The sequence below is a fragment of the Sceloporus undulatus genome, chromosome 3 (assembly GCF_019175285.1).
Source record: "Sceloporus undulatus isolate JIND9_A2432 ecotype Alabama chromosome 3, SceUnd_v1.1, whole genome shotgun sequence".
Classification (NCBI taxonomy): Eukaryota; Metazoa; Chordata; class Lepidosauria; order Squamata; family Phrynosomatidae; genus Sceloporus; species Sceloporus undulatus.
The window spans coordinates 231,502,216-231,522,984 of record NC_056524.1 but is presented as its reverse complement, the minus strand read 5'-3'; the positions used below and the strand labels follow the sequence as shown (position 1 = coordinate 231,522,984).

The window sequence follows — 20,769 nt, the reverse complement described above, 5'->3', positions numbered from 1 at the left end:
AATTGATGAGTCCACAATGACTACACTGGGGAAGCAAACAGAGCCTTTTGCATAGACATCCTATGCTACATTGGGAATTATGCATATTCTAATAACTTCCAGAGGTGCATTTTTATACACAGTAGTGGGCACAGTTTTCAACAATGAATTAAAATAGAATTTTGTGATTTTTTCAGGCTATGAGCCATGTTCTAGAAGAGTTTTTTCCTGACACTTCACCAGCAGCTGTGGCTGCATCTTCAGAGAATGTTGATATATACTGTTCGTTGAGGGGAAACGATTTGCATGTTAAGCCTTAATTAATGATCCACTGTCTACTGGGTAACACCTTCACCCTGGGTGATTTTCATTAGCATTTGCTGGGTCTTGATTTTGGTGTTTTTCAGGACTGGTAGCCAAACTTTATTTACTTTAAGAGTTTCTTCTTTCCTGCTGAAGTTGTCCAGGTGTTTATGGATTCCAATGGCTTCCTTATGCATTCTGAACTGATAGTTATTGGCATGGTCCAGAATTTCAGTGTTTTCAAACAGCATTTTATGCCCAGGATGGTTTATAATGTGTTCTGCTACTGCTGCGTCTCTTGTGTTCCTTGATTCAGACAATAGATCATTAATTAAAGAGACATCCTGAGGCCTTGCCATTCAACAACCGAAGAATACACAGATTAACAAGGAAATCACTTCCCCTCAACCAACAGCATATATACCCCACTCTCTTCCATGCCAGCATTCTCTGAAGATGCCAGCCACAGCTGCTGTTGAAACAATGGGGGAAAAACTCTTCTAGAACACAGCTTCATAGCCCAAAAACCCCACAAAAAAATATGGATGCCAGCCGTGAAAGCCTCCGACTTCACAATGATTGAAAGTCATACATGCTGCGACACACAGTTCTAACTGTCAGCAATTATTACTTGCTGCATTTGCTAACCCTTTAATATGTCAACCCTAAATATTTGAAAGAAAAATAAAGAAAAGACCTTTAGAACTGAAGTGCAAATAATAATCCTGGTTTTCTTCTGTCACACCACAACAGGACAAATCAAACTGTTACAACATTAAAACATTTCATTCTATAAGAAGCAATAACCATAGCTTTGTACAATTCTGAAAGCCTAACTTGTAAACTAGGGTATGATCTTGGCTTGGCAAAAGCAAAACATAAGCTATGACTTGCCAGTGTAGACATAACAGGAAATGCTGCTTTGTTTCCAATTAGAAAGCACAGAATCTATACAAGGAGGAAGGAGTGAAGAGCACAAAACCCATTATTGTAGCATCCACTTTATCTGGTGAGGGGAAGGCCTCCCTCAATAAACATGGAAAAACATTCATCCTGTAATGTTTGATGGTGTAAAATGTATGCATTTTGTCAGTGGGAAGATGATGTTTCCCACTGGTTTGTGCAGTGGGCCTGAAAATTATTCTTGGCAAAAAGGATTTGAATTTGAGTCTGTCACATCTTAAAATGTAACACCATCCACTGTATTACATAGCACACAGGTTACCAGCTCCATGAAACCAAGTTTTTTACATTTATCTCATTAACAGTGACTCACAGACTTTCCATTATGGAGTCCAAGTGTAAACAAAGAGGAGAAAAGGCAAATACAGTTTGTTCTGAACTCTGATAAATTTTTGGGTGATATTCTGAAAGTAGGTTTTTAAGGACCACAAATCTTTCTTTGTTTTTCCCTTGGCTAATATTTGTTTTAACTAGCACACTTGAGAGACTACATCATTTTTTTAAAATCAGCAGTATACAGTGGATAGAGAAATAATCCAAACTGCTCAAAATAGAACAGAACTGAACACACAAACAATGCACCCAAGCTTCTTGTCCTGCATTTTCTTCCTATACACAACATGACAGATGATGCATTTTTTAAAACTGACTTTAAGAAGTATACACGGGCCCATTACAAATGGGCCTAAAAGTGTGCGCTCCGCGCATGCTAGGGTTAGAAAGGGCCATCCTTTCCGGATGCCCCCAACCCTAGGACGCGCGGAGCACATACAAAATGGCGGTGGCCGTTCCACACGGCCACCGCCATTATGACGTCACGACCGTGCCGCCTCTATATGGGGCGGTGCGGACGTGACGTCATCACGCCGCGCCAGGGCGCATAGTGCACCCCTTCCCCGGCCGCAAAAGGAGCGCCGAAACGGAGCTCCTTTTGCCGTTTGCGTCGCTGGGCGCAGCCTTCAGATGGCTGCGCCCAGCGACGCAGAGGAGAAAGGGGCCAAGCGGCCCCTTTCTCTTTCTCCCCGCCGCCGCGGGGTGTCCTTGGGGCTTGAAGCCCCAAGGACACTCCTTTCCAGGCTGTGGGGAAGGGGCTTTTTGCCGCTTCCCCGCAGCCTGGAAAGCGGTGGATCGGGGCCTCAGCGGCTGCCGCTCTGGCCACTCAGGCCCCGATCTGGCTGGGAAAGGGGCGGGTGCAGGCCACCGCTTTTCAGCAGTCTGTAACCCTCCCTAGAGAACAAAATAAGATACGTTCCCCCTAGTATGTGCAGTATTCTCATTAGTTATGAAATACATATACATTCTGTTGTCAACTTTTATATTTTCTGGACATTAGCAATTTACTTTGTAGCAAACCTTGGAAATGACACTTTATTGGTAATAACCTCATGTGAGAACACATTACATTTTGAGTTACAATGTTTTTGGGTAATGAAGAAGCATAAACACTGGTAGTGTTGCTAATAAAAGTTTTTAAGTGTAACAAGTAACGCTAACTTGTTACTATTTAACATAACTTTTTAAGAATCACTTAGAAAGATTTATGGTCTTTTTATTGTTTTTTTTAAAAGTAATTGAAAAGTTACTAAAAGCAATGTTTCAACAACATGCTAATACAACTGAATTACTTTTGAAAAATAACAAATACTGTCTTACTTTTAAAAAATAATATTTTCAACTCCATGTTATAGCAATATATGTGTTTCTGCATATTCTCTGAAGAAGAATTTCATCATCTGCCCTGCTGTAATTAATCAGAAAAGAAATGGACATTGAAGAAAATCCCAGAACAAGCCAGCTATGGTAATTACACTTGCTCCTTGAGGCTCAAGGAAATTTAAAAGCAGCAATGCTACCAACAGAACTTCATTTAAGAGGTTGGAAACTCAAAAATCCAAAATTATACCTAACTATGTAACTAAGGCTAAGCATGGGCATCTAAAACAACTGCTTATTGTTTCTCCGTCCTTGCTTCCTTCCCTCTGCTGTTTTTCTATATCAGAGTTTTGACTGTAAGCTCTAGGGGCAGGAATGTATCTTCTTGTACTCTGATGGTCCTATATAAGAAAATAATAATTTTAAGAAATGCTTGAGTGTGTAATCTAGTTGAATTTATTTTTAAGCTATCAAATACTGATATTAAATACAACCCTGTTCAAAATGGACACAAACAGTCTTTTTTTACCCCAGGATAGTCATCATAGGATACCAAAGACAAAATGAACAGTGTAGACAGGGAGGAAAAAAAAAATAGAAGAAAAACAAAAACAAAGTGTGAACATGGGAGAGATGAAAAACCAACTAGCCAAACAGCTGGGTGGCTTGGAGGGGCCCCCATCAGCTCAGGACCTCAGTGCCACACAGTCCTGAAGCCAGCCCCTGACATGCTCCTGAGCAGGCTACCAACAAGGAGCAGCCTTTTGCCACTCTGGACCTCCTTAGGGGGGCTCAGAGCAGCTTCCGGGAGCGTCAGGAGTGTGCATCATCTGCACGCCAAATCCCCGGAGTAGCCGGAAGCCACACTTTTTGGGCTGCCTGCTTCAGGTCTTAGTTAAGGGCCTCAGAACTTAGCTCCTGCAGGTCAACAAAAACATAACTCGGGAACCCTAGTTCCATGTATCCAGCCTGAGGTATGTATGCCACAGTTCAAATGTTTTACACACAAAACCAATGAGCATACAAAAATGCAAGGACTAATCTTCAGACAGTACTGTATTCTGAGAATCTCGTCTGACTGACAGAAAAGAGAGGCAGCAAATGTAATGGCCAGCATCCAACAGTGCCATTCCTCTCATGGATGTCTAGATCCAGATTACATGTATGGGGTAACTCAGTGCAACTTCCAGTAGTGCCCCTGGGAATGCATGGCTAAAAGCACTATCATTTGTGCAATTGGAAAAATCAGAAAAATTCTTCTACTATACCATTTTCCTTCTGCCAATGTTATGCCAGATTTACATCATTAAACAAATGAACAAACATTTTTCCTGAGGAGTCAATAACAGCCACAGTGACTTCCATTCAATATGGGGCTACAAGCTTTATTTTGGCTTCTAATCATTACTGCTTATCTCCCTCCCTCAAATTATCTGGTATGTGTTGAGATCTCAGGGAAAAGAAAAAACCTTCTCTTACTTTGTGCCAAAGAGGTATTCAAAGCACCAACAGTTCCCATTTCTAATTACTAGTCTCCTTATGTGGAGTAAGAGTGGCAGAAGCACTGAGGAAACAGCATAACTGTATGCAAAATATATGTTAGTAGTTCCTATCTGGCACAGAATCCCTTTCTCCCCCAGGTTCTTTACAACACAATGCAAAGACATTTTTTGGGGGAGAGGTTTTAGGTGCTAGGCACAGACCATAAGGAAGTCTCTACTGCTAAATAATTTTTCCCATTAAAACTATTTGAAAAATATTTTGCCAGCAAATTAGAAGATTCGGGGATTTTGTTTTTGCTTTGTTTTTGTTTGTTTTTTTTACGATATGGAATTTTCGCCCTAGTTCCGTCCAGGATTTCTTCATCTCAGCTAACTTACCAGCTAACTTATCATGACCTCCACATATGTCAGGAGCTCAGCGGAATTCAAAAGTCCATCTCTTGCCCTCTTTAGCCTGGAATATTACCTGTCTCTATAACTAGGAAGGGACCTGAGCATGGGTGAATGAGTATCTGCCTTCCACAAGCAATTCCCACTCCCACAGAGAGAGATCCTATCTTTTGCCATCCATGATTAAGCATAGCTAGAAACACTGATTTTTATGGCCATGCTGGCTGGGGATTTCTGGGGATGTAAGTCCAAATAACTCTTCACATTTCAAGTTCTAACTGATTTCAGTGACATAAAATCTGGGAAATGATATGAGGTGAAGAATTCATAGAATCATAGAATTGGAAGAGACCACAATGGCCATCCAGTCCAACCCCCTGCCATGCAGGAACTCACAATCAAAGCATCCCCAACAGATGGCCATCCAGCCTCTGCTTAAAGACCTCCAAAGAAGGAGACTCCACTACACTCTGAGGAAGTGTGTTCCACTGTCGAACAGCTCTTACTGTCATGAAGTTCCTCCTAATGTTAAGGTGGAATCTCTTTTCCTGTAGCTTGCATCCATTGTTCCGTGTTCTAGTGTCTGGAACAGCAGAAAACAAGCTTGCTCCATATTCAATGTGATACCCCTTCAAATACTTAAACAGGGCTATCATATCACCTCTTAACCATCTGTTTTCCAGGCTAAACATACCAGCTCCCTAAGGTTTTCCGCATAAGGCATGGTGTCCAGGCCCTTCACACACCTTGTACCTTGGCCCTAATTGTTTTTTTGTAATTCCTGGTTGGTTTTAAGGCTGAAGAAATAGGGAAAAAAATGACAGGCTTAGCCCTCAGAGAAACTTTATGAGATACCATAGCAAACTTCTCCTAGTTCAACTACACACAGTCAAGTCTTGAAAAACATGTTAAAGGTTTGCTGGATCATAGTCACAGTTTAAAAATAAATCTTTCAGAACAAAACATTAAATGTTTGGTTTTATCGCCACATGTCCATTGAAGATTCATGGCAAAAGGACTTCTTACCTTCTTTCCAATTCACTAGCTTGATTTCACAGCAAACCAAGGGTCCTCCCACTCTGCCTGTTGTATAATCCCAAACTGAAATTTAGAAAAAGAGCACAACATTACAAACTCAAAGGAGTACCTACAAGCTAGCTCTATTGTTTCTATAAATAGTTCAGTATCAAAAATGTTTTGAGATATTCTAGAGTGAAGCATTATCAGTTTACTCATATTACCACATTACATCTCTGCACCCTGACTGATATTCCATCCATACAAACTACTAACCTTCAGTTATTGTTCCAGCCCCTGAGGATTCTGTTAATCCATAGCCCTGTCCCACAGGGCAACAGAAACAGATGTTCATAAATCTCTGAGTAGCAGCAGAAAGTGGAGCGCCTCCACATAGTAAGACCCGAATCTTTCCACCTAGCAGCATCCGGACTTTTCTGAAAATGAGGCTAGAAAGATAAAAAATATTTTTATGATCAAGATAAAAATAGTTCGGGAGATCATCTACACAGTATGTACATCCACAACTAGAAAGCTGGCTTTTTCTTTTGTCAAATCAAGGGAACTTACTTACAGGTAAGAGTGCATGTCACAGCCAAAGATGCTAATAGAGTAGCACATTTGGCCTTTCCTTTTCAACAGGCAGTGGCTTCCTAAAATAACTTTACTGTTAGCAAATCTTGAGTGACAGCATCCTTGTCCTCCATCCACATCAACATTCCAATAGATATGCTGCCTAATCTTTACTTTCAATGACCAATTAAAGATTCTCATTTCCCTAAAAGATCCAGCCATCTGGCTTGACTGCTCCTTAGACGTCTTTCTCAAGGGGTTGAAAAATTACTTTTAAAGTAATATTTTAAAAAGACTGAAAATTTACTTTTTGAACAATTCCCTGAATCTCCCAACCATCATGTTGGAGGATTCTAGAAGGTGCATTTTTTAATTTACATCCCACCTTTCTCCCAGCCCTGGGATTCAATGCACCTTGCAAAAGTTAGAACAGATAAAACTTCAAATTATACAGAAGTTAAACTATAATTGAACTATTATTTATTTTTATGTTTTATTTATATAGCACTGCAGATGTGCATACTATCAGCAGAACTATAAGCAATTAAGAGCATGCCTATTTAAACAAAAAAACAAATATAGATAAACCCAATTTATTAAAGGCCCCTTTCTCATGAGCACTCACTCTTTAAAGGCTCATCAAAGCAAAAGTCTTCTCATTTATCTATGTAAGTCTAGCAAAGAGGACACTAATCTAGCCTTTCTAGGAACGGAGGTTCTCAGCCTGGGAGCAGCAACCAAGAAGGCTCTTTTGTTTTCCCATTAGATGCACCACACAGTGTGTTGGGACAGAAAGAAAGGCCTCCTCAGAAGATCTTAAAACATAGGCAGGCTTATGTGTGAAGATACAGTCTGTCACACAGCCAGGACTTAGTAATTCAAAATTCACTTTGAATTGTTTGTGGAAATGGAGCTGCTATAAGCAAGGAGTTGTATACTATAGTATCTCCCACCACAGTATCTTTACCTCAGGTTTGTAGCCATGGGGGAGGAAGCTCATTTGCCTTACCTGTCACACAACGGAGTAGAGAAGCCTTTTGAAAGCTGCTCCATCTTGTAATTGTAAGCTAATATAAACAGATTCCTTTGGAAACTTGACATTTCATTAACTCGATTCATGACATTTTTGTAGATTCGATCCATGATTTCCTGGTTACAGAAATGGATTACACACATGAATCCAACATAGACTACTGTACAACCAGTTTGATTCCCTGCCGATATCAGAGAGACCACTGTACTGTTTCAGATTAGATTGGGTTTTAGATGAAAAGCTACTCCAGCTGCTGTGACCACTCTCACTCATTTTCACACCCAGTCCTCTGTTCAATATAGAGTACTTACTGTACTCTGTTGTTTGCAAAGTGGACATGACCAATGCCCCCTTTAAGGTTCCAGGAAAAAAGAGAGAGAAAGTATGCGATACAATTTACCACTTACATGCTGCTTTAGTTAAGGACAAATTGCACAGTTATTTTAAGGTTTAAGAAATACTCTCTATTAAAATATTGGGAACAATAATAGAATTCTGTTGTGTTTTCTTAAAGATATGATATGATATGATGTTGATAGACAGATATTGTGTGTGTGTAATATATGACTTTCAGGAAGAGTTTTCTTTATTGTAAGTTGTCAATATTTAATTTCATTTTTTCTATTTATTAACTTTTATTAGTGAGTATTCCATTAAAAGTAAATTAATATGTAACATGAATCATGGCAGAGGCTCATGGACATCTGAAGTTCTATGTTCTCTTTAGGAATCTCCAAGTCCTCTGTGACTCTGTCAGAGGTTGACCATAAAGTCAATATGGAGGATCTAGAGATTCCTAGAGAAAACACTTAGGGCATTTGTAGGTCCTCTAGCACAATTCTGTGATCGCTTTCTGGCAGAGGCTGACCGCAGAGTTGTACTGGAAGACCTAGAGATTGCTAGAGCAGTGATCACTTAGATTTTTTAAAAAATTATTATTCATGTTTTTTCCACTAAAACACATGATCCTGATTCTCTAACCCCAGGGAATGTACAGGGGCCAATGTATTTTCATTCTATATTTTAGGCAATACTGTAATAATATCTACAAGACTCAAGTATTAATTATTTATCAGTAAAACTGAATTATTCATTCAAGATATAGATTTTTTTAAGTTCTGGGAGCCTGGGAAATTCAGCAAAATTTTCTTTAAAAGAACACAATGACATAATCCATACACTAGTCAGTCTCTAGCACGTTTTCATATGCACCAAGCAGTACTGTAATGTAACATAATTGAATTGCAGTGTGCCCTTTCATTACACGGAGGATCCATTCCTGACTCCCCCACGTAAAGCAAACTCCACGCATGCCCAAGCCCCATTTAAGTAAATGGGGCTCATGCATGTGGCGGCGTGGTAGCACGGCAGCACACGTGCGCCATGGGCGCGCGCCCCTTTAATCTCTATGGGACGCACCGCCCCTTCGTCCCCGCACGGCTTTCAGCATATGCTGAAAGCCACGCAAAGCACACCCACGTATGATGCAGGTGCTCTGTATCCTCAAATCATTATATTTTCATGTAACCTTTGCAAAATGCAGATTTTAAATGTACAGCTTACCGGCACAGCTGCCATTAGAGTTGGCTTTAATACAGAAACATCACCTTTACTTCCTTTCTTTATTTTAGAGGACTAAAAGAAAACAAAGACAAAAATGCATGAACATAAAGTTAGCAATACTTAAAATAAATAAATAAAAATATTATCTTGCTTACAGAGTATTAAAGATGTATACTAGGGGGGCAGGATCATGTTTTACCATGATACTTGGCCATAAAATAACATGAGCACATTTTGCCAGAAATACCAACACATTAAAATAATTTCAAAAATATCTGATTTTATATTTAGATATATTTTACACATTTTTTTAAAAAAAATGCATCATTAACTGCTACAGTATGGTTAATGGGGGGGGGGGGGAATACCTTACCTGATCACTCAGTGTCTGAGGTGATGAGTACCCAATACAGCATCCATGAGACAAACAAACAAGTTCTGCACTCAGTTCCAGAACATGGGCAAGAGGTAAGTAACCGATATAAATATCCTTCTCTCTGTAAAAGGAATTATGATATACTTTTATGTCATATTGTGTCAGTCCACTGCCAAGATTAGAGCATCATGAGCCTACCCCAACAACTTTGTACTGCTAGCAGAGTAACACAGTTTCTATCATTAAAGCCACCATAATGATGGCACTGTCAGGTTTCAAAGCCACCCTTAGGCTTGCTTGGAGTCCACACCTTGTTTCAGCAGGAAATCCTTCCCCCATCCCCCTCTGAAACGAGATGTGTGCGGGATTTAAAAGAAAAACTGGAAATGACCTTCTGTTTTCTTTGTGTTTCAAGCTGATGTGCTACTGAAGCCCCCCCCCCCAAGTATCCTGGATCCAGAAAAAGGGCTCCCAAAAGTCTCTTCCCAAGGTAACATTAAGAACAAACCAAGCTCCCCTTCAATTATCTTTCATTCTCCTTCACTTCTCCATAAGTACATTTTGCCGACACCAAGGGACAATAAAACTTCCTTTAAAAGCTTGCCTATCCCCCACTCACTCACCATGATTTCAGCTGTTGTTTTTCTGGGATGTGGTAGCTCAGGCAAATTAAACACAGAGAAACTGCAACTTTACTGTATCCTTTGCGCGTTACAGATGCGCCAAAGTGGCGTAGTAGGGTTGACTTGGTGTGTATTAGGGTTGAGAAGGGGTGTCCCTTCCAGACGCCCCTAACTCTAATACGGACCGAGTCCGCACAAAATGGCAGCACCCATTCCACACAGGCGCCGCCATCTTGACATAGCAGGCGCATTGCATCCGCACATCACACGCGCATATGATGCCGCGAGTGCGCCACTGGCGCCTCGCGATGTCATAATTGTGCTGCAAAGAGAAGAGCCATTTTGGCGCTTCTTATTTTGCAGCGCGGAGGAGCTGGGGCTCCTCCGCACCGCAAATGGTGGCAGCGGCAGACCGCCCATTTTGGGCGGTCTGTAACACGCCCTTGTCAGAGTTGCAAAGTGACTACTGAACTTATCTGTATCAAACATCCAAATTCAAAGTGGACTGATGTCAATCCTCAATCCATCAGCTCTTGGTCTCTGGAGAATTTCCAGTAAAGAAATACACAACCAATGGACACAAATATGGTACTCCAGTGCATTGGTAAGAAACACAGATCTAAAGAACATTATAACACTATGACATGCTAGTCCTATTTATTCATTCATTTCAGGTGTGCATACAGAGAAGAGCCAAGCAACTCTTTTTCCCATTATGTATCAAAAGGTTGATGAAAGCTAGCATTCAACTTTTCCAAGTAGTAATATACTAAATGAAGTAATATTTTAGTCATTTTATGACTGTGTTAAACTGCAAGTAATATTCAAGAGTACATTTGATACATACCCCAGATTAGGTATCCTTTCAGCCATCCCAGTTATACCAGAAATAAGATTGCAATGAGAGATCATAACACCCTTTGGAATTCCCGTAGATCCACTGGTATACATAATTACAGCAATGTCTGAGGGTACTGGTTTCAACTTCTGTTTGTTGACAGGCACTAAAAAAACCCCAAAACAAATAGAAAAGCAATTACAAAGAAAACCAAATTCAAGAAGAACACAACTTCTAATGGACAAAACCAACCTACTTGCCTGGTCAGGGGAGATCTGCAGGACAGCCACCAACATATCTACAGCTCTGCCAGTTTACACTGGGCAAGACAGAAAGCTCTTGTGGGAGTGTAAATTCAGATTTTTTCCTGGTTTCCCCACCCCCCCTTTTAGAGTTTTCTTTCCATCTACTTAGAACCTAAACATACCAGCTGGATAGTAAGATAGCTTTGGAGCCTGTGGATCTGTGGCCTCATCTAATACACCCCAGGATATCCCATTACTACCCTCTTCATATGCAAAAAAGAGCTGATGGGTCACTGATGGCAAAGCTCTAGAGAGGTCTCCAACAGCAGACCTCCCTCTCTGACCCTGGAAATGAGGAGGGTCCACAGTATCCAGTGGCACCTCAGCTGTCCTTCCTGGGATCTTGGGAATTGCACTCTACTTTGTTGTTGTTGTTGTTGTGCGCCTTCAAGGAATTTTCAACTTATGGAGGAGTTTCATCATAGGAGATTTGCCATTGCCATCCTCTGAGGCTGAGAGTGTGTGACTTGCCCATGGTCACCCAGTGGGTTTCCATGGCTGAACTGGGACTGAACCCTAGTCATCCAGTATCCTAGTCCAACACTCAAATCAATACACCACATTGGTCCCACTCCATTTATTTATTAACTTTTGATCAAAATAATGATTTTGATATTTACATGATTTTATAAATATGCTAAGTATTCTGTACTTTTATATGGTGAGGGAGGCCTAGTCATTCTCTAACTTCTAAGCTCTAGGAGGTCTCTTTGGAGACTGAAGGCTTTAATAGCAAACCAACTACAGGAGCGCAGCTAGAAAGCACATCATACATCACCATGTCCAACCCACCACTGAATACAGAAATCCTATCCCAAATGTGCACTGTGTATTCTATGCACCATTTGTTAATATCGTTGGATATCCATCTTGAATTGTTCTCAGGAAATCCTGAGGCCTGTATGAGTTCAGTTCAACTATTCCAACCATTCAACTAATTTGTTTTTAACATCCAGCAATAAAGACTCCACTAACCTCACAATTTAACTCAGCACAGTACCACGTATGTACTGTACCAAGTTTTCACTAAGTTCAACCAAATCTTTTCAAATGTTATCATCAACATTATTTATTGCTTTGTCTATGGCTGACACAGCAAAGTTTTACAACTGGGCTGACACAAGTGGGTGATATGCTGGAAATCCCACATGAAAAAAAAGCAATTTCAGCTTTTATAATATATATTAAGAAGTGACCATTTCCCTATTTTACTTTCCTAGTCACAGAGCTGCATGCTAAATAAATATTTTTTGACAGAGCATCCACACTGGTTAAGGAAAATTACCTCACAGAACTTCAAAAATAGATACAGAAAACATGTAACTTTATGTATCCAAATGCTGTCATTTTTAGCATCTATTATAGTTACTGACATATCTAGCATACCTGTGTCAAATATATTAAACAGTAACCCTCAAGCATTTGTTATGACTCTGGTCTCTTTTTTCTCCCAGCCCCCCCAAAAAATCCTTTCATTTTCCTAAGTGCAAAAAGATGACCAAACAGAGAATTATACATACTATTTTCTGTTTTCTCCCCCATAGCTTGAACGGATGCCATAGTGTGAACAATTACACCTTTTGGGAATTCGGCCCATGACACTGGTTTACCATCCACAGTAATAATATGGCGGAGTAGTGGAACCTGAGAAGCAATACTCTGTGGGGTACAAAACAGATAGATAGTTTTAAAAATGATTTCCAGTGCTACTTTTTAAAACATTACTGTCTACTATATTAGTTCAGAGGTTATACGAGACATTTTTTTTAAAAGAGAGGTCAGTCAGTCAGTCGGTCAATCTTTGGTAGGCATAGAAAACATGCATTTAAAGAGAGGTAAAGAGACTTGGGATTCCCAAGTAATGGAGGCAAAGAAAATAAGCAGTTATGGAAACAGAAACAAGAATAGAAGGACATGACTGTGTGAAGAGAATAGTGTCTGGGAGTGAGGCAGAAGTATTGCAAGGTAAAAGAAGAGAAAAGGGTGACTTCAGCAGACATGCATTTCAACCAAGAAATACGATCCCCAGATTCTAGCTTTTCATGTTATTTTGTACGCATATTTAAAGGACTTTATATTTTTGGGCTACTTAGATCAACAAAGAAAAACACAGTGAAATGCCAACTATTTCATCTTAATTGTTACTGTTACTCTACTGCAACATTATTTAGAATATTCAGTGTTTAGGAAATATAGTCTCTGTATATTTACTTAAAACAAACCCTTTCCATTTTCAAAACACATTAACATACCAGCCTCTCCTCAGCGCAGCCTTATCTACACGATATGAAGGTAAAGCTCTCCAAAGGAAGCAGTTGCATCTGTACTACAGGGTGAGTTTCCCTTACCCAAAATGCTTTGGAGCACAGGTGTTGTTGTTGTTTTTTTGTACTGGGGAATACCTCTATTTCCATGTATGTACATAATGAGATATGGTGCGCCATATGCAGCTTCATCGTGTATCAATAGGGATGATTGTAAAACCTACAGCCAGTGCTTGAAAAGGTTATATTTTTGGAACTTGTTCCAAACAAATCCCTTCTCCAAATTCTAGCCATACTCGGCAGAATTTTCCTGTGTAGGTATTTTAAAATTATTATTATTATTAACCTTTATTTATAAAGCGCTGTAAATTTACACAGCGCTGTACATACAATCTTATTAATTGGACGGTTCCCTGCCCTCAGGCTTACAATCTAAAAGAAGCTTTGAAGTACAGATCTGCAAATTCCTTGGACCCTGACCAACATTATCATAGCTTCCTTTACTATCCACATCTTTTCTACAATTAAGATATCATCCCTCAGTTCCCTATTACTATATCTTTTCTTAAAGATTCAAATCTTTTCCACGCCTTCTTTCCTGTCATTTTTCTTTCTGTCTACTGCCTTCTCCACTTCCTTTTTTTACTCTAACTGTTCTGTCTTTTAATTCCCACACTCTTAATTTTTCTTCCTCTTGAAATTTCTTTCCACTGCATTGTTGCACTTTTCATATTCTCCCCCAAATATCTCCTGTGTCGTGGGGCTTTAAGGAAATCCTCAGAAAACTGAAGTTTCAGCTTCAACTCACATTTTTTAACATTTAGTAGCCTTTCCTCTTTCATTAGATGTCCTCATGTTGTATAAATGAATAATGGATACACACACACACACAATTTTACAAGATAACATAAAATTTAATCTCTGCTACAAGGTTTCAAAATAGTTACGTTGAAATCATGTGAAATATAAATATAAAATGGGTATGCAGAACAACTGGAACTTTATAATTAGAAACAGAATTTTCCATATATAAAGAATAAACAGTAGCTGTGTACAAATAACAAAGGAAAGGTCACTATCTCAAGGGCCAAACATACCTAGGATGGCATCCCGTTGATTAGTCCCAATTGTTAAATAGTGAGCCAAAACACAAATCAATCTAATGTATTAAATAAGTGTACAAGAGAATTCAGGCCCCAGTGTTTTGCAATACATAAAAGGACTTTTTCTACATTAGTTTAAATATTGCATGCAGAAGTCTCACAGTCCTTTTTGTGCAACCTCTGGGCGCATACAAGCCAGTCATGCTTTTTTATTTTTCTGTTTTTACACTGCAACATGACTGTTGGGGAGAAGAAGAAAGGAAATGAGGAAATTTAAAAAACTGTACTATATGTATATGGCACTTTTTTCCATAATACTAAATAAACCAAATGTATATAGGCACCCAATTTATCTAAATTATGCCTTACCTTCAATTTTGTCTGCATCAGTTCTTTGCTAGTAATGATTGTTGTCACCTCTGTTTCATTTAGTCCATGCACTATGGCAGGGCCTCCTAGGGTAGCGTACAGTGTAACAACTAGGAGAAAATAACAAATTTTCTGTTATACTGTGCTGCTTCAAAGTCAACACTGGAACTTTCAAAAACATAAAACCAAAAGTAGATTCTGTCTGTACATTTGTACTCGTTTCCTCAGAAAACTGTGGTTCTACTTCCCAAAGTGCTAGAAAAGAATCCTTATTCCTTCATAGGCCCGTTGGGGCGTCACTTCTTGATGCCCCTAACCCTAGTACGGACCCAGTCCGTACAAAATGGCGGCGCCCGTTCTACACGGGGGCCGCCATTACGACATCACCACCGTGCCGCCTCCAAACGAGGCGGCGCGGACGTGATGTTGTCGCACCGCACGAGGGCGCCCAGAGCACCCTTTCCACGGCGCAAGAAGGAGCTCCGATACGGAGCTCCTTCTGAGGTTTGCGTCCCTGGTGCAGCCTTTAGACGGTTGCGCCAGGGACGCAAGGGAGAAAGGGGCCGAGCGGCCCCTTTCTCCTCCTCCCCGCCGCCATCGGGTGTCCTTGGGGCATGAAGCCCCAAGGACACCCCTTTCCAGGCCGCGGGGAAGCGGCCTGGAAAGCGGCAGATCGGGGCCTCGGAGGCTGCCGTTGTGGCAGCTGAGGTCCTGATACAGCAGGGAAAGGGCCACTTACAGGCCGCCCCAAATGGGCAGTCTGTAACGTGCCTTAGTTCACAGAAAGGTATCCTAGTTTGAATCCTGGATGCTCCCCTCTAATTTTAAAGTATGAATTGAAAGCACTCCTCAGTAAAGCAGACAACAGAAAAAGATTCAACATCAAGCTATTGCTTTTGTGTTTCACCTAAGACAGATATTTTTAAAATAATTAATTAATTAAGAATTAATTGGGACCATTCACTTTTTCTCCAAACAAGGAAGAATAATGTTGACTATCACCAAATTTAAGAAATTGTGATCTGGTTAGAATGGCTTTGGAAGTGCAACAGAGAGTACTCAATGCATTATTCATTTGTCATCTGATTGAAGGCTTTGAGTTCAGCCAACCTCTTCATTCCCATAGTTATTTAACACTTAAAAGTGACAGGGCAACTATTTGACTGGCAGAAAAGAATCCCTGAATAGCATAGTATGCAAACAAACACACAAAGTATCTTTCTTCTTCTAATTGTCTTTCATTAGATCTTTTTACAAATAAGAACTGGCCAGCTTCATGAACATCAAGACTGTGACTCAAAATATTTTCAAGGACATATTTTTAAGAAGGCTTTCCCATTATTTATTTTTTTTACCATGCAGGTTACATGACACTGATACACAGAAAACCCTGATCACAGGTTGGCAGTCGTGTCCCTTCAGATGTTGTTGGACTACAATTCTCATGATCCCTGACTACTGATCACTGGTGCTGGAGGGTGCTAGTTCCTAATCCTTGTCTTAAACTCTTGTAAGTGTACAGTAGTGCACTTAACTACATGATCTCAAGTAGTGACAAATTTGCTTCATAATGACAATGAGTCAAATTTGACTTCCACCATGTTCAGATGGTGGCACGCATCCTGCTCATGTAAAAACTGCTAGGAAATGGCTTTTTCTTAATAATTTACTGCCTCTACAGCAGTAAGATAAAACATCAGTATTCTGGCAGCACACATGGAGACTTTCCATGCCAGTGTCAGCCAGTTCCCAGAAGCCATACCAATGGCTGGGGAATTCTCTGTGCCAGAAAGACAGTCTGGAACAGTCAGGAGGATGTCATCACACTGAGGCAGTTTCCAGTACTTGCCACTTGAGGTTATAAAGTATGTGTACCAGCGAGTTCTTCCAAGTAACTATTTGAGACCTGGGTTTATACATATATGTGGCAATCAGCCTACACACTAAGGAAAGGTGAAATTCTTTTTAAATACAGGTTCATATCTTTCTCGTGAGAGTTTCCTTTATTTGCTTGTGACTTTTCAAGCATTTCTTCTGTGGTATTGACAACTAAAAGGAAATCTTGGGAAAGCTCCTTTTTGGAGGTACTGCCCCAGAAAGTGGCCAAGTTGGCGGGGGGGGGGGGGGGGTGTCTGGGAATTCTATCAATTCAAGAATGCTTGCCCCCAATTCTGCTCAGATAGTGGGCCCTATAGTTAAAAGGTTATTGGGCACTCTTTCCTACATGTGGTTAGACTATTAGTCTATAAGAAAAAGCAGAGTTCTTGGGTGTCATTAGTGCCACACTGACAAAATTATTTTCTTTCATCAAAAACTAAACTGACCCTGTGGTTTTTGGAGTTGTTTTTTGTTTTGTTTTGTTTTGTTTTTTTGTTTTGTTTTTTGGTAGGTGGGAGGCTATTTAATAAGGAAGATAATTCTAAACTGTTGTAAAGAAAATACACATGTACATTGTTTTCTTTGATTTTGTGGGAGCAAAGTACAAAAGATTGTCTTGATTTGTTCCCATGTGCTCTTTGTGTTTAATCCAATGACCCCTGTTATATAAACATTAAGATTTCCTCTAGCCAACTTTCAGCAAGCTGCAGAAGGGGGGGGGGGGAAATCCCTAGAACAAGAATTTTATTATTATTCATCTACAGAGTATATAGTGGAGGTGGTGACTGAGGTTTATATGCATGAAATGAAAAACAATCTACCAGTTAACAAAGTCAAGAAACTTGTCTAGTTTACAAAATAGTGTACTGACGTCATGGAGCAAGAGATGAACTGACCTATAGCAGCTGCAAGCCATTACCACAAACAGGGTCTTTCGAGTTACCACTTAACACTCTGCATAATACTTTCAAATTTAATTAAAACATAGACAGTATTATCAACAACAATATAAATAAGAGTTGACAAATTTTACTTTCTAGCAGTGATCCAAAACAAAAAAGAAACAAAAACTCAGATGGTTCCTAATGTGAATGAAGCCAGATTCATATAATATGCACTTTCTAACTCCAAACAAACACTAAAAGAGAAAGGGTACATTAATTCAAGGGAGAAAGAATCAGAGATATGCCATACTGTACTATTATATTCTCACTTAGTATAGGCAGTAATTTACTTATCTCCAGTGACTAAAATTGATGTTTTGTGCATGAACAGCATTCTTGTAAGAGAAAATCAAGGCATATTTAGCAAAATATGAGCAAAAACTACCACAACATTTATGAGGGAAACATCCTTCAATAACAGTAAAATTAACACTTCAGTATTAATTCTGTGCAGTTACACATAGATGGAAAATAAATCACATAAAGCTATCATCTGAGGGGTTTTAAAAAAGTATAGTAAGTTCAGGCCTACAGATAATGAACTTAAGCACAGCACTACTTGCCAAACAATGTAGGAGCAACAAGGGTTTCTTACAAAATTAAACAGCATTTAATTATTCACATTTTATCAACTAACGGAACTTTCAGAAATGACTACGTGAAAAGTGTACAACACTATTAGCATCTGCCAGCAAATAAGTCAGCCAAGTTCATTCATTTGAGATCACTAAATGCTGTGTCATGCTGTGAGCTGAAGCACGTCTCAGAAACTTGAGCTATCCTGTTAAATCCTCACTATCTTCATGCATATCCTGCTGGGACAGGAGCAAATGTAGTCTCCCCTAAACCAGATGTTTCAATATATTACTATATTTTAATATTAAAAATTTAAATCTTCTTTTGAAAAAGTTTTGCAAAGATCTGAAAGAGAAAGTATCCATATTTTCTTTAAACTGTAACAGCTTTTTAACATTTCTGAACGTGCTTTTATTTTTTTAACCTGTAGCATGAGGATGATTAGCATAAACAGCACAGAACCATTTTATAACTCTTAATACAATTCATTCCTTTGCAGCAGTGATCCTTACAATATTTCATGAAAGAAAACACTTTCTGCAAATTGGAAATGAGCCTTGTGACTATATGCCCATCCCTGCTCTACATTCCTTCTCTATACGCGGCTTTGAGCATATGCTCAAAGCGTGCGGGGTGCAAGGGGCAGCACATCCCATTCGCATGAATGGGCGTGCTCCCATAGTGTGTGCCCTGATTGCCACGCTGCCGCAGGCACAAGCATCCACGTTTTTTCTCTTACGTGAGGGGGTCACAGAACGGATTCCCTGCGTAAGAGAAGGGCGGAGTGTATACACACACACACACACACACACACACACACACTTTTCCATATTTCAATTCATCATAAGCCCAGCTTGAGGATTCTTCAGTCAAATGGCAGCATATAAATCTTCAAAATAAATAATAAGTGGCTCTTGGATTTCCATCCTAATATCTTTCACACAAGTAGACAAGGAACACATTTTGTGTCTGTATCCACTTTGTGCAGTGAAAAGATCCTACTCAGCTGTGACAAAACAGCAACTTCTAATAACTATCTTAGACCTGAAATGTGGGTTTTGCTGGGTACCTATTTAAAATCCATTTTATCTTCCATCCTAGGCAACCATCAGTACTTCACCTGTTCAACAATAGAAATTGTGCCTATTTTCCTTTTATCCTATCATCTAGAAAGGCTGCAATTGACACCAGGGCTATCAGCAGTCAGTTCCTGCCACCAGTTTTGCTTTTTAAACTGCAGTCTGATAGCAGGGAAGGGGGCCACTATCCAGACCTATGTTCTTCTGCTGTCAATCCAAAAACAGGATGCAAATGCTAAATAAATAAATAATAAATAAAACTTTTATTTATATCCCGCTTTTCTGTGACAAGACAATCAAAGCGGCTATAACATGTTAAAATCCACATTTACAAATTTATGTCCCAAATTCCCCCCAAAACCAGATGAACAAATTACATTTAAAACATCTATTAAAAAAACAATAAATACAGCGAGGACAGAGCGGTGGGCTGATACATGATGTGGGGGGCAGTCATTCTATGGCGGGCACTTATTCAGGAAAGGCCTGCCGGAAGAGATCTGTCTTGACAGCTTTTTTAAAGCTGTCTAAGCTGGCAATTTGACGGATCTCTCTGGCAGACCAGACCGTTCCAATAGTTTGGAAGCAATTGCAGAGAAGGCCCTCTGGGAGGTAGCAGTTAGTCTGGTTGGTTTAAGGCTGCAATAGATTCCTCCCAGATAGGGTTGCACATAATCCGGACCTCCAAACCAGACATGTAGGACAACATTTTCAAATGTAGGGCGCATTTTTTTTAAAATGGAGGACAACCAAAAATTTGATGATTTTAAAAAAAAATGTTAATATAAATACATGTTCCTTAGGCGTGATCAAAATGGAGGACATTTGGCATTATTCCTAGACAGGCAAACATATATATTAAGATAAAATTAACCACAAAAAAGACAGAAAAAAACAAGGGAAACGTATATATTTTTGGTAATAAAATTAACCAAAAATAAAATAAAAATAAATACACTGAAACCAGACTGACTCTTTTACACAACCCTGCCCTGAAAAAAGAAATAAATAAAGAAGGCCGACTGGAAATGGCCACTCTCCTCCTCCTGCTTTTCGTCTTGTCAGTGATTCCCAAACTCGGGCCCTCCAGCTGTTTTGGACTACAGCTCCCAGAATCCCTGCCAGTTGGCTAAACTGGCTGAGGCTTCTGGGAGGTGAAGTCCTAGAACCTAAATGAGTAGAGTTTGGGAAGCACTATCTTGCTGCTTGGAGCCATATGGGGCCAGGAAAGAGCCCTTTCCCGTCGCCCAGAGTCCTCCTCCACTCCGCCTCCTCCTCCGAGGCTCTGACTCCTTAAGGGGACAAGCTCCCTTTTTAGGTCGGCGCAAGATGCGTGGAAAGAAGCGCACGGAGGAGGAGGAGGGTAGCCGGCTGGCTGCATGAGCAGCCGCGGCCATGAAAAGGGAGTGCACGGAGGAGGCAGCGAAGGAGGAGGAGG

General features: G+C 40.0%; 1 protein-coding gene across 2 annotated transcripts in view; it reads right to left on the bottom strand.

The window, feature by feature from the left end:
• Positions 1-20,769, bottom strand: part of ACSL3 (acyl-CoA synthetase long chain family member 3) — a 78,511-nt gene that overhangs the window by 8,786 nt on the left and 48,956 nt on the right. For both annotated transcript variants that reach the window (XM_042456019.1, XM_042456020.1), the window contains exons 6-13: positions 14,855-14,964; positions 12,639-12,777; positions 10,823-10,979; positions 9,350-9,473; positions 8,977-9,048; positions 7,390-7,529; positions 6,084-6,256; positions 5,817-5,891 (exon numbers count right to left, since the gene is read on the bottom strand). In XM_042456019.1, coding sequence (XP_042311953.1) covers positions 5,817-5,891; positions 6,084-6,256; positions 7,390-7,529; positions 8,977-9,048; positions 9,350-9,473; positions 10,823-10,979; positions 12,639-12,777; positions 14,855-14,964 — 990 coding nt within the window. The remainder of the gene's footprint in view (positions 1-5,816; positions 5,892-6,083; positions 6,257-7,389; positions 7,530-8,976; positions 9,049-9,349; positions 9,474-10,822; positions 10,980-12,638; positions 12,778-14,854; positions 14,965-20,769) is intronic.